Genomic DNA, 16,763 nt, shown 5'->3' with positions numbered 1-16,763 from the left:
AGTAGCAGAAGAGTAGACCTTTCATCCAAATAAGTCAAGGTGCTCCCAATCCCTATCCTAAAGGGTTGACTTGGAATGATGTTGCCAGACATGGAAGTTCACTGCATCTACCATGATGGAATTAGGTGGAGTGTGGGGAAAAAAGAAATTCTGTATCCCTGGGAGGTACATAATATTGTTTAATCAGCCTGTTTGCATGTCAGTGTGGCCGCTGCTAGCATTTACCATATAAATTTAGCTGGATCCAAAAGCGCCTCATTGATGGGGAGAGCTATCCTGGAGGAGAATGATGTATGTGGAATATCCAGAAGCTTATGGTGAGTGTTTTTTACCTCCTTGAGAGATATTTGTAAGGTATCTGCCACTTTCTTAGTCAGATCTTGTAAGAATTTAAAATCATCTGCCATAGACGGTGGCTCATCTGGAGAGGAGGAAGAGATGTTAGTAAGTGGTGTAATCTCCTCCTCTAGTCTGACCTCCTGCTCCTCCAAGATCTCCTGAGGAGGTTCTGAGGCTCTAGAGATGGTGGCTGAGTGGGAATTGCTCACAGTCTTTCGGTCAGTCATGCTAGATGCCAGAGAAGCATGATGACTATAGGCTACCCACAGATCCCAATAGGGCTACTGGGGCAGTGGAAAAGGCATGGGTGGTTGAGCCCATGCTTGGTCATACTACAAGGGTTGTCCATACTCAGGCTATGAGTGGACAGGCCTAGGTCGATAGTGGGCAGAAGCATGATGGGAGTGGTGGGAGTGGACCGTCTCCTGGTCACTATCCGACTCTCCACTGGAAAACAATGAAGCTGATATGGAGAGTGGAGGTGCAAGACTTGGTGCTCGTGGTGATTCCTGGGCTCAAGATGCGCACGGTACCGGGAACCAGGTACCAATTAGAGGAGACACTAGTACCTCAGACAACGTGAGGTCCTTAGAGAAACTAAATTGCTGCAGTAGTTGGCACCATCAGTGGTTGCTGGTATTGAGTCGGCAGAACTGAGGGAGCCGGCAATCTTGTTCGCATGAAGCAGTCCAGTTGTCTCGCAGTTGTCGGTACTGAGAATGTCCATACCAATGCCATCTGCCCGAAAGTGGTATGGCTTCAACTTCAGGCCCTGACCTGTGGTACTGCTGCTTTGGTGCCTGTGCCCACAGGGTCTTTAGGCATACGAGCAGTATCTGTTTCACTGGTCTTGGAAGTAGAAGGCTGCGGAGAAGCCTCATGTTGCCTGGGAGTCTCTGGGCATGGGACAGTTGCAGGCTGAAGAGCTCCCTCCACGAGGAGCAGCTTTAGTTTCAGAGAAAAAACTAAAGCAAGCCCCCTGAAATTAAGAAGAAAAATACTAAAACAAGCTAGGAACGAATTCCTAAAGAAGGTAGGTATCTGTGAGTGGACTGCTAATTGCTCTATGTCTAGCCAGCGGCGGTTGAGAAGGAACTAAGGGTGGTTCGCCTGTGCAGTGCTAATTAGCCTCGAGGCAGAGCATGAGGAGGGGAGAGATCATGTGTGGGCCAAATGGACACTGCTACCAACGATCTCCGATCAGAAGCGCAGGGATGCACATACACCTACAGTGGAACACCCATAGGGACACTATTCGAAGAAGAATTCTTTGTCAACCTAGCTGTCAGGGAGATAGATTACCAACACTGATGAGTTCTCCTGTTGTAAGGTAGCACTCCAAGTATAGATAAGCTCTTAGGCTCAGTACCAGAGGGATCCTGGGATTGGTCACAATCACTTACCAAGTCTTCAAACACACCTTGGCCTCTCTAGACTAGGTGCAAAGTCCCATTAGTTAAAATATGTTTTTCCAGTATGATGTATAGTCCCAGTGGGGCCAACCCACAGCAGCATCCTGGAGAAATGAGAGCAGAACTGGGTCCCACAGCTGCACATGCCTTGGGCCACATTCATCCTTGGTGTAACTCAGTCAAGGTATATCAAGCAGGAAGTTAGCCTCTTTTAAAAACTACTATAATTTTTAACTACTTTTAAAAATATCTATAATTCATTTCAGACCACAGAATTTGTCAGCATTTATGCCTCCTAAAAGAAATTAAAGAGCTATATAAAAACAGTTCCCCAGGCTCTAGTAATGGTCCTTTTCATTATCTCTTATTCTCGAAGAAACCACGCTTATCAGCACCTGTCAGCAACCAGACCCTATTCCTGTCTCCTGGCTGCAGCAGCTACAGCAAATGTCATAATTAAGCCTTGCAGCTAATATTTCTTTTCTGTGTGTGTTCATTCTGCTGCCCTGCAGACTTTTGTTAAAAGCATTTCTCTTCATGAGCCAGAGCTGCAAGTTGCAGTCCGTTAAAGCCCTCCATCACGGACAATTCAGAACAGTGCCATCTGCACAAAGCTTCTAAGGATGAGGTGCGCTGGGCTTTCAGTTCAAAGGAGAAAATGGCTCCACGGCTGCTTTTTGGAGCAATTCTCCAATTGTTGTGCTACTGGCTGTGGTGCACCCTTGAGATTCATAGAGAAAAGAAATACGGTTTTACAAACTCTGGAAAGTTTCTGCCGATAGAGTTTCCTGACATTGGCTCTGAAAATATCACTTTGACCTCTAATTCTCTCCTCTTACCTCCAATATTCTGCTTCCTTTCCCTCAGTGTCTATAACAGGCTGTAGGATCAAGTACTCTATATGAATTTAGTAGCACTTTCCAACCATTCCTTTGCCTCTAGCACGTTGAACAAGATGTTCTGAAGAGCTGCTCATGACACCTGGGGAACTGTGATATTACATTCTGCCATCAGGTTTGTCTACACTGGGAAAATTCATTGGGTTACAATACATTTACTAACCAACATGTCACACGTGATTTTCTCCTTAGAGTGGACAAGGGCAGTTGTGTTAAACCACAATCAGATAACATAATCCTTGTCCACACTAAAGGCAAAATTGTATTTCATGTCATGATAGTTTGCTGACAAGTTTTCTAAGATGGTGCCTTTTCCCACAATAGACAAGGCAGCAGACAGAAATCATTTTGTTTCTATGGCCATGTCTACACTACAAAGTTAAGTTGATTTTATGTAAGTTGACATTGAGACCCCGATTTAAGCAAGTCGCTCTTGTGTGTTCCCACTGTGCTCATTGTGTTGGTGGAGTGCATCCTCTCTAGGAGGGCTTGCATTGATGCACGGAGCACTGCACTATGGGTAGCTATCCCACAGTGCATGTAGCCGAGTAGAATTTTGGCCTGGGCTTGCAATGCCTTATGGGACCAAAACATTTGCATGGGTGGTTATGGGAACATGGCATTAGCCTCCCATGATGCACTTACCTCCCTCCCTCCCTGAAATCAATGGCAAACAAACCAAGCCTCTTTCGCACCTATTTTCATAAGTCTGGGTTACCCGTGCAGACACCATAGCACAATAAGCCTGGGCCATGCTCAGCTGTACACTTTGCCGTCAACTGGTTCTGTGAAGGGATAGGCTCCAGGGTTAAAAATAGTTTTTGGCTGTTGGGGACAATGGATCCTCCGCTTGCCTGTCTCACATTCTCCTCCTCCTCCTTGTTGTTGCTCGAGGTCGCCCGGAGTTCCTGGGAGGTATCCACAGAGTGTTTTGGGGTAGTGGTGAGGTCGCCGACGAGAATCGCATGCAGCTCCTCATCAAAGTGGCACGTCTGTGGGGCAGAACCAGAACGACTGTTCACCTTCCTTGTCTTCTGGTACACTTGCCGAAGCTCCTTTATTTTCACGCGGCACTGCTGCGTGTCCCTGGTGTAGCCCTCCTCCCCCATGCCCCGCATGTTTTTGGCATAGATGTCAGCATATCTTCTGCTGGATCAGAGCTCTGCCTGCACAGACTCTTCTCCCCACACAGCAATAAGATCAATCATCTCCCGTGTACTCCATGCTGGAGCGTGTTTGTGGCCTTGAGTCTCCATGATCAGCTGTGCAGGAAAGCTCTCCACGCTGATCAAACAGGAAATGTGTCCTTGGAAGTAAAAGATACTGTGGCAACTTCGCGCTGCCACATCCTCCTCCCTGGCAGCATCTCCACCAGGGGAGATTTGGTTTATGCTGGTGGAATCCAGTGTTAACTCAGGGTGAATTTAGCCACGGTTCCTTAACAGTATTCACCATCTGAATCAAGGGCATTTCCCAGGTGCTGCTGCAAAAAGCCCAGCATCCAAAAAAGGGAAAGCTATATGTCCATATTTAATTTGCTCTCCTTTATATTCCATCAATGCTGGTAGCCATGAAGGTGCTTTGGGAAAGTTAACAGAACCTTCCTTCTTCCCTTCCTTAGAAGGCACTGGGAATCAGTCTGATTGCAAGGGACTTTGGCATGAGAATGCTGCAGAATTACTGAGTTTAATCCTCCTTGAGCTGCCAGGAAGAGTAATAGTGTAATTTTCTTTTGTTAATCCCAGAGACAGTAATTAAATTATCTGGGATCCCATCTGAGTGTTGTACTCCACATGCCATTTGGACTGTCTTTATCCCCGCTGACCAGTACCACATGTACCTTATTAATTTAAAGAGATGACAACTCAGTGCAAAGATGTGTCATGCACTCGTTACAGTCAGGAATTTTGGGGGAGGGGACTGGAAGGTGGGGTGGAAGAAGGAAAGTTCACACAGACTATATTGTGGAGAGACATGCTGTTTCTCCATAGTTAAGGTTGAAACAAATCTCCTGTCAAAAGGCAGGATTTCCCTCCTCCTCCTGCTCCAATTTAGTCAAAAAGGAAGGAAACAATCAAACTTGGTACTTTTCTTCCATGGCCACAACATAAACATTTCCTACCAACTTTGGTGTAGGTCAGAAAACTGGAGTTTGTATTAGTAGAGCAGATCCTCCACCCCCATTCCAGCTGCTCTGCACTGTGAATACTTTTCCAGGTATCCCTTATACAAAGAAGTCCCAGCATGGTTATACCACCTCTGCACCACACACTTCTGATCTCCCGGGTGTAGGGAGCATATTGCGGACTGGAGGGGGTATGGCCAAAGCACCCTGGATGTCAGAGGGGGCTGTTACTGTCAGCATAATTCAGTGATCACTCTATATCTGATCTATCAGTCCTCATCCTCAAAGGAAACCTGCACAACACATTTACAAAGATGAGCCCAGGAGCTTAAATTCATAACTTTGCTAGACACAAAAATCATGGTCTTAATAAAGATACTGGATTTATGGCTTATCACAACAAGCTAACCCACTAAACCCCCATTTTGTCTTATGACTACAAGGGTGTTAATAGGTCACTTTCACCTTGAATGGTCCCTTATAATAGGTGCTAACTACTTATGCTGAACGATCTGTTCCGTATTTAACTGTGACACTCTGGGAAAGGTATTCAGAGGGTATGTCTATACTGCAATTAGACACCTGCGGCTGGCCTGTGCCAGTTGACGCGGGTTCGCGGGGCTCGGGCTAAGGGGCTATTTAATTGCGGTGTAGATGTTCGGGCTCGGACTGAAGCCTGGGCTCTAGCTCCATGTGATGCCCAGGGTTCCAGCACTTGGGCTACAGCTTGAGCCCAAATGTCTATGCCACAATTAAACAGCCCCTTAGCCTGAGCCCCGCAAACCCAGGTCAGCTGGCACAGGCCAGCCACAGGTGTCTAATTGCAGGATAGACATACCCTCTGAATACCTTTCCCAGACCTGAGGAATGGCTCTTTGTATCTCAAAAGCTTGTCTCTCTCACCAACAAAAGTTGATTCAATAAAAGATATTACCTCACCTACCTTGCCAGCATAATTTAGAGTAGTTTTGAGCAGCTCAGTGGGTCCAAAGAATCTGGTCCATTGTGTCTGATATTGTAAAGTCCCCTCTTTAAAAATGATTCTAATGTCTTACTGGCTGCTTTTCTTTCACTTATTCCTTCAACTACACGCTCCATAATCATCCTGTTTTCTCTGTCTCTGTAAGAAATGGGGCCTTTCACTGTCCTCTCTCTCCCCAATTTATTGAATACCTGTTGTACTATTCCCATCTGTTATGAAGTAGAGACAGCACTCAACATGCCTTATGAAACATAATTTGATGTGCCCATTTGCATACTTTGCTACTCTGGACAGGTATTTTTCTATATACAAGAATAACTGTAGTGTATAATTCAAATCAATGACCAATTCAACAGGGAACGCATGCATTTGTATACGTAAATGAAAAAAAAAAAGAGGTCACTTCTACACAAGGTAGAATAAAAAATGTGTAAGGCATATCAGCTCTCATGCTTCATGATAGAAGTCAGCCACTACCTGTCTGAGGTTAGGAGTAAAATTCCCAAATAGGCATAGAATCACAGAAATGCAGGGCTGGGAAGGATCTCAGGAGAACATCTGGTCCAGCCTCCTGTGCTGAGGCAGGGCCAAGAAAATCTAGACCATCCCTGTCAGGCGCTCATCTAAAATGTTCTTAAAAACCTCCAGCGATGGAGATTCCACCATCTCCCTTGGAAGCCTATTCCAGTGCTCAACTATCCTTATAGCTAGAAAGTTTTTTCCTAATATCTTACCTAAAACTCCCTTGCTGCAGATTAAGCCTGTTGCTACTTCTCCTATCTTCAGTGGATGTGGAGAACAATTGATCTCCATCCTCTTTATAACAATCCTTAAAATATTTGAAGAACTGTTATCAGGTCCTCCACCACCCCCAGTCTTCTTTTCTCAAGACTAAATATACCCAGTTTTTTCAACTTTTCCTCATTGGACAGGTTTTATAAGCCTTTCATCATTTTTGTTGATCTCCCCTGGACTGTCTCCAATTTGTCCACATCTTTCTTAAAGTGTGCTACCCAGAACTGGACACAGTACTCCAGTCTGAAGTCTTACCACTTCCAAGAATAGCAAGACAACTATCTTCCGTGTCTTACATATGACACTCCTGTTAATACACCCAAAAATGATATTATCCTTTTTCACAACTACATTAATTTGTGATCCTCCACAACCCCAGATCCTTTTCAGCAGTACTATTGCCTAACCAGTTAATCCCATTTTGTAGTTGTGCATTTGATTTTTCCTTCCCAAGTGTAATAATTTGAACTTTTCTTTATTAAATTTAATCTTGTTGATTTCAGACCAGTTCTGTGATTTGTTAAGATCACTCTGAATTCTAATAATATCCTCCAAAGTGCTAGCAATCCTTCCCAGCATGGTGTCACCTGCAAATTTTATAAGCATACTCTCCACTCCATTATCCAAGTCATTAATGAAAATATTGAATAGTTCCAGGATGCCCACCAATTCTCCATTACGGGGATTTTATACTTTCATCTGAAATAGTTGTTATTGACCTCTACTGGAGACAGAATACCAGGGTATATGGGCCACTGATCTGGCATGGGATGACAACTCCAATGCTCCCATGGTATGAAAGCAAAGAAAAATGTTGCTTGAGACCCAAAAATCTGAAACAATGGCACCTCTGCACAGACACTGACATGCCAAGAAACTTCAGAGGAAATCTATAGCTAAACCCAAACTTGATACCTGCTAGCTATAAGGACCGAGCCGTCTCTCACCTGCAACTTGGCAGCTAATGGTAACATTTGCACCTGGGATTGTTTTCACTGTGCTTCCAATGTCAACTGTGACAGCGGAGGACTCTGTGTTGATCAGCGTAGCTCTTGATGCTTTGATCAGTGGTTTTCCTGTACATAAGAGACACCTTAGTTCACAAAGCAAAATACATGGTAGTCACAAAGGGAAGACTGTGAACAATATGCTCGATATAGAAATACAAATGGCTGATGTGGGACAGCTAACTGCCAGTGTGTGATGCTGGAGTATGAGTAATGCAGGCCACCTGCTCTTGGCTTTACTATATTATTGAAGAGTTGCTCAATTTCATAGTTGACGTTGCTTTGAAAAAAATCACTTAAAGCAGTGAATGAATAGCATTAAAGTCATGCCAGCACATCTGAGAACCAGCTGAACTAATAAACAGCAATACAACCGAAGCAGCAGCAAGCTGTTCACCTGATCTTGCAAGGCAGACAGTACCATGTGCCAAGGACCAAACATAGGACAAAGCCCCCAAAGGATGGATACGGGCTCTTTAGCAGTGCAGGAGGCTTAGAACAACATGTGATCCATTTCTTTATCATCAGTCATGTTTTCCATAAACTCCGTTTTAGGTGCACAAAATAATTAATAATAACAGAAGCGAGACAACATCAATTCTGGATGGGAGCAAGGTATATGTGCCAAAAACTGACAGCCAAGAATTCTAGCCCTTGACTGCTGCCATTCTGTTTAACTATGGGGTTGTGCATCATGTTGCTCTGGGACATTCTCTTAATGTATGGCACGGTGGCATCCTAAATGCTAACAGAGGGCAGCTGGCAGAAGAGAGAGAAGGGCAGCCTACGCAGCAAGCTCAGCACTTAGAAAGCTGCGCCTCGGGGGGACTAAGGTGCAATGGCAGCTAGCAGCGTGACTGTAAGAGTGGCATGGCCGGCGGTGGAGGTGAGTGTGGTGTGTGTGATGGTGTGAGGGTTGGTACAACAGCATGACCGTGGGGAGGGGGCAGGGGGCGGGCAGCAGGGGAAGTGTGTGTATTGATGTGTGCATTGGGCCATAGGTGTGTTTGAGAGTAGCGGCGTGAGAGTTGTATCACAGTGCCACGAGTGCAGGGAAGCAGCAGCCTGTGTATCTGCATTAAATGGGACTTGGGGTTGGTGTGGTGTATGGGTCAGTGCTAGGTTTAGGCAATCTGGGGCTCTAGATGCACAGCAATGGAGCCCTGGCCCTGTATTTTGGCCCACTCCTCTTGGGAATTGCAGTGGCCACCCATAAAATGGCCGTCTGATGGGGGCCCACTACTGCTACATGTTACACAGGTTGGGCCTCTTCTCTCTGTTTTCAGGAGGCCTGGGTCCATCTTAGTGGAGGGAGAACTCCCACAACCAAACAGATGAGGGAAGGGGGTGTCTGTGTGGTCCCTGTTGAAACTTCTGTAGATCCATGACAGGATGGTAACAGCAAAATCCATCCTTCTTGGGTGACGGTAGTAAGGGACCCAGCTGTGGGGTTCAAAGTTAACCACCCATTAAAATATAAACTTCAAACCTGTCAGAGCTATTATTTTAGGATGTCTGCAGGCTCAGGCAGACGACATTGCCTCAGTTACATCTGACTTCATTTTCCAACTCATCTTCACCATCATAAGGGTTAGAAATATTTTTTTTTAAATGAAAGCTTAGATTGTGACACCATCATGCAACTTCAGGGGCCAGGGCCCTAGGCTAGTGCCTATATTATTTATGACTTAATCTGGCTGTAAATCTGCAATTGCAGCACAGGAGGAAACTGGCCTAAAAAGCCTGAGTGGAGGTAAGAAAGAGGGGGAAAAAAAACGTTCAGTTTGTTTTGGTTGGATGGATGATTTTGCTCAAACTGTTTCAATTGCCCCTAATTAAAATCCATAAACTGCCATGTGGATTTAGAGTATTTCCAGGACTGTTAAAAGCATTTTTGATATAGAGTTGCTAGTGTATCAATCCATCTATCCATCAACCTACCGTGTCTATCATGTGAATGGAATATCCAGCAACAAATGTTTTGCTTCACTGATGAAATGCTCACAAAGTTCTGATGTTTTAATGCAACTACTAAATCATAAAAGAAGGAAAGAGACCTCAAATAGCAACTCAGCTTTTATTTTCCCAGCGGGGGTTTCATGATCTCTTCATTAGATTAAAAATCTGTCAACTGTTCAACCAATAAAAAATAGCAAACCACTCCAAAAATGGAAGCACATTTTCTCTGTCTCTCTGCATATGCGAAATTCATCAGAGAGACCAAGTCCTTCATTTTTAATGAGATAAGCTTTCCCCACATTTCCCAGTTCCTCTGAAGAAGCTCTCTGGCCTTCAATGCATTTGGGAAAATACCTCTTTTGTGCCAAAAAGTTTTGTTGCGTTGTTTCAAAAATTACCCATTATCTCATCCATACAACTGGGGATCATCTTGCAAGGTGCTGGCGGAAGATGAAGATGCACAGCACCTTACAGGAGGAGCTCGGGGCCACCAAGATCATGCCCAGGAAGTCTGCAGTTGACAATTCACCTCAAAGTCGATCCAAGTTTTGGATAATTCATTACCTCAAAAGGGCTGCTGGGTCTGTAAAATCCCACGTGCACGTCTGAGTCTGTGTGGACGCTTCTATAGCTTGAGAACCATTTGTTTCCATAAATTGCCTGGGATGAAAACTGATTTGACCATCGAGGCTTCCAAATTCACATATACAGAACTATCCCACAAGGAATTCATCCATCAGGACTATAAGGACTGCAAAGCCTCTTTACCACTATGCCACTCCCTAAAGATGCCATTTTAAAACTGCATGTTAAATTCATCTCTGATGTAACTCCAGAACTACACTATGTATGAACTTTGTCTAATATTTTATAATATAGTATCAATACAAAATTTAGGGCCTTGCACCAGTTTTACTGTGACATCACTCCATTGAATTCACCGGAGTACTCCAGGTGAGAGTAAAATCAGGCCCTTTGTTTTTGCAAACTTTAAATTTTTAATTAAAATATTATTTTAGGTCTGATTTAGCTCTTCCCTTTCCCCCGCAAGGGCACCAGCTGCTTCTACTCCATGGGGTAGGTGAGGTGTCTTTCCAACCAATCTTATTAAATGAAAGAGCTGCTTTCAGCCCAGACCATGTCTCGCCTAGTGCTCCCTTGGTCTAGGGTCAGCCTGTGTTCTGGGTTGAAACACTCACTCACAAGTCCAATAATACACCTCTGCCTCTCTATTCAGCACACCCACCACTGATGATTATTATTTACATAGACACATACTGGGGACCTGCAGCAGTGAAACATGAGTGAGCTATACTGTCAGATATGGAATTTCAAACTACTTATTGGTAGTTTTACTAATATGTTTTCTTCGACCCCTCTCTCTCCCCTTGACAAACACATTCCACTTCCTCTTGACCTCTTTGTCTTGCTACAACCCCTGAGCTTTGACTGCCTCTCCTTCCTTCTCCCCATCCTTTGCATCCATTCCCCATTCACCCTCTCGCTGCTTTGGTCTTCTCCTCCTCCCCCGCTGTGGCTCTGAACCTGCTGGAACCCTCTGCAGATGTGTTTCCAAAAAGATGAAGACAAGTACAATCTTACAATTCTCTTGTTTTTCCCAGGGAGGTTTTTATTAGCATTGACGCCTAAATGAACAAAGAATATTTAGTCTGGTGTGGAACTGAACCATTACTGGATACACATGAAGCAGAAAGTTAATCCTTTACGAATCTTTATTTCCCAGTGGGTGGAAGAATGTCAGTCATGATTTGGTGAGAACAGGTTAGAAAGGACATACAGCTTGATTCTGAAAAGTGCTGAGTGCTCTGATCCCAACCCAGTGAAGCACTTGCTTAATTTTATCTACTTGAACGTTCCCCTTGATTTCAACAAGACCATTCCCAGGTTTAAAGTCACGGTTTATGTGCTTAGCTGGATTGGGACTAGAGTGCGCAGCGACTACAGGATGGCACTAACAGTAACTAGAGCCCCATAGGATGCATTCTGTGCAAGGGTGGTGAGAAAACCACTGATGATTTGAAATAGTCATTGAAAATGCAAATATTTTATAAATGAAAGCTCTCTGCATAATTTGAAGCTTGACCTTGGGACATGGCCTGCGGCTGTTCAAAATTCTGGATATTATCTGTCCGGCCTCAACACATATCTTCCCTCAAATCTAACTCATTCACTGGGGCACCTAGCTAAAAGAGCAATTTCCAGTGGAACAAAGTGGATTGATGTTATTTCCATACAGACACGAGAGGGAATAATTTATGTTGTCCATTTTGACATTCGGCTTAAGAGATCCCATGTTTTTAGTCACACAAGATTTGGGAGGAGGAAATGTTTTGGGGCACCACAGAAACTGCCTGGCTCCTCTGGTATTCCCAGGGCAGTTGAGATTGTCCAAGGTGCTCAGGCTGCCACCCCCAAGTTTAATTATGCACATTGGGAAGAGGGGCTAGTGGCAGGGTGCTCTGGGTGTGGGAAATTGTGGAACTGTGGAATGCATTTCCAGTCTCAGTTTGCTACAGCTGGAACCTGCTCATCTTCAGACCACGCTGCAAATGCTATTTGTCTTTCCAGGGTTTTTCTGGCAGGGAGGGATAAATTGGTGGGCATTGAGGGAGAGTTTGGGGATAATTTTGGTGAGCTTTGGAGAGTTGTTATTGTTTTTAGGATTTTGCGATTTGTGTTTTAGTTACATAATAACTGAATGCGCGTACCCATCTGTACTTGATAACATACCGGTAGCAGAAAGAGTTCTGTATAATTGATCTAACTTTTCCGTTACCTGCTAAAGTGACCGCAATGGAGACAGAGTCAGATCCCAAAGCATTAGTTGCATTGCAGGTGTAGAAACCCACATCAGCTTCCACTGGCGCTAAAATCTGCAAAGAGTCATCTGGCTGAAGGAGTATCCTGGAGCAACAGAGAAATACAGAAGCAAAGGTCTCAGCAAGTCTGTGTGCAAACTCTTTAGCAAGGATTAAAGAGTTATATTTAAAGAGACACAGAATGACAAGTAAATTACATAGTTTTGCACATGTTGGGCCTGCAGATGTTGTTTAAATAAAGAAATAAAGTTATGAAAATCAGGGGTTAAACATCTTATGTGGTGATTGTGATTACATGCAAGTTAATTTCATTCTCAACACTGCTGCACCAGGTTGCTGATGGAAGAGGCAGAATGGTCCAAAGGCTGCGCACTAGTCTAGCACTTGGAAAAGTGGGGTCTCCACTCTGTCACAGACTTCCTGTGTGATCTTGGGTAAGTCACTTAGCTTTTCTGTGCTTCAGTTACCCATCTATACAAAGGGGATAATAGCACTGCCTTACATCCTGGGGCATAGTGAGGATAAATAAATAAATAATACAATAAATTGTTTGATGCTCAGATACTGTGGTACTGGAGGCCAGGTAAGTACCTTAGCTAAACAGGACCTAGCTCGCTAGATTAGCTCGACATGCCTTGGAGTGTGGGGCAGGTGTAGCATGTAAGAACAGCTAGCTGAACTTTTTGGACTGTATGAAAGCTGTCTTTAATTTGTCTGTATTGGACAATGACTCTGGTGAATCCTGAAGACCAATCAGCAAAAAATGATGGGTCTGATTCTGCTCCACTGATTTAAGAGGGATCAGGATCAGGCCCTACACTATAAATAACTCAAACATTAAGAATGATTCAATTGATTTTAAAGAAAAAGGTACCTTCACAACTGGATTGTAAGATACAATTTGTTTAAAGTCTCTTGCACTGGAAATCTTCAACGCTACTGTTACTTAAGTAAATCAATTCACACAAAGAGCAGGACTCCAGTCTATGGCATATACTGGTAATAACCACAAAGGCTTTCTAAACCTTTTCTATTTTCCAGTCTTTCGTTACAGGTCACATTTTCAAATAATTGCCAGATTTTCTACAAATGATTTACCCACCTTTTAACAACACTGCACAATAAGGTGGTACATATTTTTATTTGGTCAAATTGTAACATCAAATTTTGCTTCTTACAAACTATCTCACAAAAATGATATAAATTGGGGACAACTGAGAGGCTTGAGGCACTGCTAAACTGCTACAGTAATTGCACTTTAAAACACTAATTTAGTTTTTAGAGAGATTCCAGATTCCAGCAATATTCCCCATTTTAAGTTTAGGGACTCTCTCTCAAATGGGTAGTATCTTTCAAAATGGAACAAATCTCTGTAATTAGTTATTGTTTGTTTTTTGGTGCTATCTGGATACCTCAAGTGAAACTGAAACCCTACTGTGCTAGACACTGTACAAAATCATAGCCAGAGACAGTCCCTGTCTCAGAATGCTTACATTCTAAAGAGACAAGACAAACAGAGGGTGGAAGTGGAAATGGAAGCATCACTATTGCCAATGCCACGTCTTCAAAAGCCACGATTCTGGAGGGCCTAACTCATAAGTTTAGCTTGCAAATCAGGAGGTTTTAAAAATAATAAAACCTTTATTTGGGGTTCTCTTTATTTGGGGTTCTCTTTATTTTCTGTCTCTTTCTGGAGCCTTTTGAAGTCACATTGTCAAGCTTTTCTCTGAAATAATAATAATAACCTGCTTTAGAAAAAAAGAAAACAAGAAAAGAAAACAGATTCCCTCATAATCAAAGGGACCTCAACATTGGGGGTTTAAGGAAAACACTGAACATTGAGAGACCTGTGATTAAATTGTGAGAGTTGACAACACTGGGCACAGAGTGGTGAAGTGAGTTGACCAAGGCCACACAGCAAGGCAGTGGCAGAGGTGGGAACAGACTCCAGGTCACCCTGACCTACACTGTGGAACTTTGTATGAGCTGAGAGCACGGAGGCTTGATTCTACACCCTCTCAAACTAGTTTTACATCAGTGTAACTCCACTGACTCCTGATTTTTGCTGTGTAAGTGAGATCAAAATGTAGCCCTGAGAATCCAACTAACACGTATATCAAATGTCCTCAACTGCAGCACTATGTATTTCCTGTTAAGGTAGGAATATAGAACCTACTTCCATTCATTCGTAGATTTAACTAATGACAAAACCTAATGACAAATTTGCTTTATACTTTCAGCAGCTGTTCTGCATAAAACCCTTAGCCAGGATGGTGATTAATACAGACAAGGGTGGGAGTGGGAGAGGGAAGAGAGATGGAAGGAAAAAGCCCATCCAAGTCATGCAATCGAAGTCTGATCCACTAACCCTGAGCTGATGAGGTTTTTTTTCTTGAATGAAAACTGCTGTCTCATGGACCACAAGGCTAGGGATATTTGATCGTGCTCAACACCATGGGTGGTAGTTCTCTAAAACAAACCAGATTCAGGCCACCCATTGAATTCTATTAGGATCAGAGAGGAGTCTGATTTCCTTTAAAACCCATTTTTAAAATAATAATCACAATAATAAAGATTCAGCTTGTGCCAACCATGTCTTGCAAGTGCTTAGTGAAATGCAGAGTCATTTACAAGCCAAAATGTTATTAATATTTAAATTGCTGACATGCTTGTGTAGCAAAAGAAAACAATAGTTGATAGAAGCCTCTCCTCCAGACTTAAGGATTGTTTTATCTCTTAAAAACCTTTGAATTTAAGGGGCAAATTTTCAGTGAGCCTGTGAGATCAGGCCAGCAATTTTTGCATATGCAAACAGCTGTGCATGCAAAAATTTGGTAGTTAGAGGTCTATTGGTTCAATCAGCACATAAAAATGATTTTAAACCCACAAGACTTGGCAATTTTTTCCCAGTAGCATCCTTCCAAATAACAACAAGGAAATGGCTTCACCTTGCTTTCGGGGATATATCAAAGAATCCAGACAACAGCAAAGCAAACACGTTAGTGCAAAGCATTGTGTTGATGTCAAAATGAAAAACACTTGATGTTGATGCACAACAGGTATCCTTGTATCTTTCAGTCTCAGTCCATCATATTTAACTGTGGCTGATTTAACTGGTTCAAGCATTTCAGCTGACTCTTGATGAGCCTTCCTGAGCTAAAAATGTGTGTGTTACGCACCCACTCACCCCACAAATATAGACTCAGGGCTTTATATAAACTGACAGACTGATTGATCCCTAGGGTTAAAGTAACACACACACTTTTTTTTTTAAACAGACAGGAATCTTTTCTAAAAAGTCCACATCACCATCAGGGTAGGAATACATTTCTTTAATTTAGCTGGTTCTGGTTCTAATGCTACTATAGTGCTGGTACAACAGTTGATTAACTCTGGGTGTTTCCAATCTGTTTTGGGGTGAAGACAAAAACATAAGGGGCTAGATCCTCAGCTGTTGTAATTTGGCTCCATTGACATCAATGTAGCTGATGATCCAGTTTAAGTCCTTTTAGGAACAGGAAAAGGCCAACTGAGTTCAACACACTTGCCTTTAAAAAAATAAATCAGTTTCGTTTGAGCTTCTGGTTTTTTCACCATGTCTCTCAATCCCCTCCTTATCTAGAAATAAATCTAAGTTTCTCTTAAATTCATTAACACTTTTTACTTCAATTGCTTTTCTTCGAAACTTCTTCCACATTATTATCCTTTGCATGAAACCATTCTGCCCTGAGATTCCTATTTACTCCTAGTCTCCTGTTTTTATTGTTAGGTTTTGAGTGTCTTATCTGTTGTAAAAAAATACCTACCAGATGTAACAATCCTAGGTCATCTCAAAAACCTGTTTTTTCCCCCTATAAAAATACCCCAGCTCCCTTCACATTTTAATCTGTCTGATCTTGGTTGCCCTACACTGCATCGTCTCCAAGAAAATATATTTTGAGCCATACTGACTAATTCTGTAGTTCGGATGGCATCTAACAAATGCTTAATACAGAAACTCCTCATTCTCAGGTTCCCATATTCAAAGGGTTCTTACCACTGGAAATTAGAGAATATTTGGAACACAAGACACTTTTTATAAAGTTATTGAAGCTGGAGCAATTGAGCAATTCATAACCTCTTACAAAGATCGGTATTCCTCAGACTTGATTTCTCAAGTAGCTAATCTGACTACCTTCTTTGCCTATATTTACTTTCCATCATTTATAGAAGGCCCAGGGGCTGGAATTTGCACTTTCCTCCTCTGAAACTGAGTTGGCTCTGAATAGTGGATGAAGCTAGACAGAACACATGATGGTGTCACCCTGGATAACACTTCTTTTAAAACTATAGTGTAAAAAGTGACAATGTAAAGTCAAGGGTCAGAATTCCTGCAAGTGCCATCAAACATATTTGTCCACTGAAA

General features: G+C 42.9%; 1 protein-coding gene across 2 annotated transcripts in view; it reads right to left on the bottom strand.

The window, feature by feature from the left end:
- Positions 1 to 16,763, bottom strand: part of ADAMTSL1 (ADAMTS like 1) — a 268,453-nt gene that overhangs the window by 52,724 nt on the left and 198,966 nt on the right. For both annotated transcript variants that reach the window (XM_073345470.1, XM_073345471.1), the window contains exons 20-21: positions 12,316 to 12,443; positions 7,500 to 7,628 (exon numbers count right to left, since the gene is read on the bottom strand). In XM_073345470.1, coding sequence (XP_073201571.1) covers positions 7,500 to 7,628; positions 12,316 to 12,443 — 257 coding nt within the window. The remainder of the gene's footprint in view (positions 1 to 7,499; positions 7,629 to 12,315; positions 12,444 to 16,763) is intronic.

This window comes from Lepidochelys kempii, chromosome 5, assembly GCF_965140265.1.
Source record: "Lepidochelys kempii isolate rLepKem1 chromosome 5, rLepKem1.hap2, whole genome shotgun sequence".
NCBI classification, from domain to species: domain Eukaryota; kingdom Metazoa; phylum Chordata; order Testudines; family Cheloniidae; genus Lepidochelys; species Lepidochelys kempii.
The sequence above is the reverse complement of the archived record's forward strand: the minus strand, read 5'-3'. Positions and strand labels throughout refer to the sequence as shown.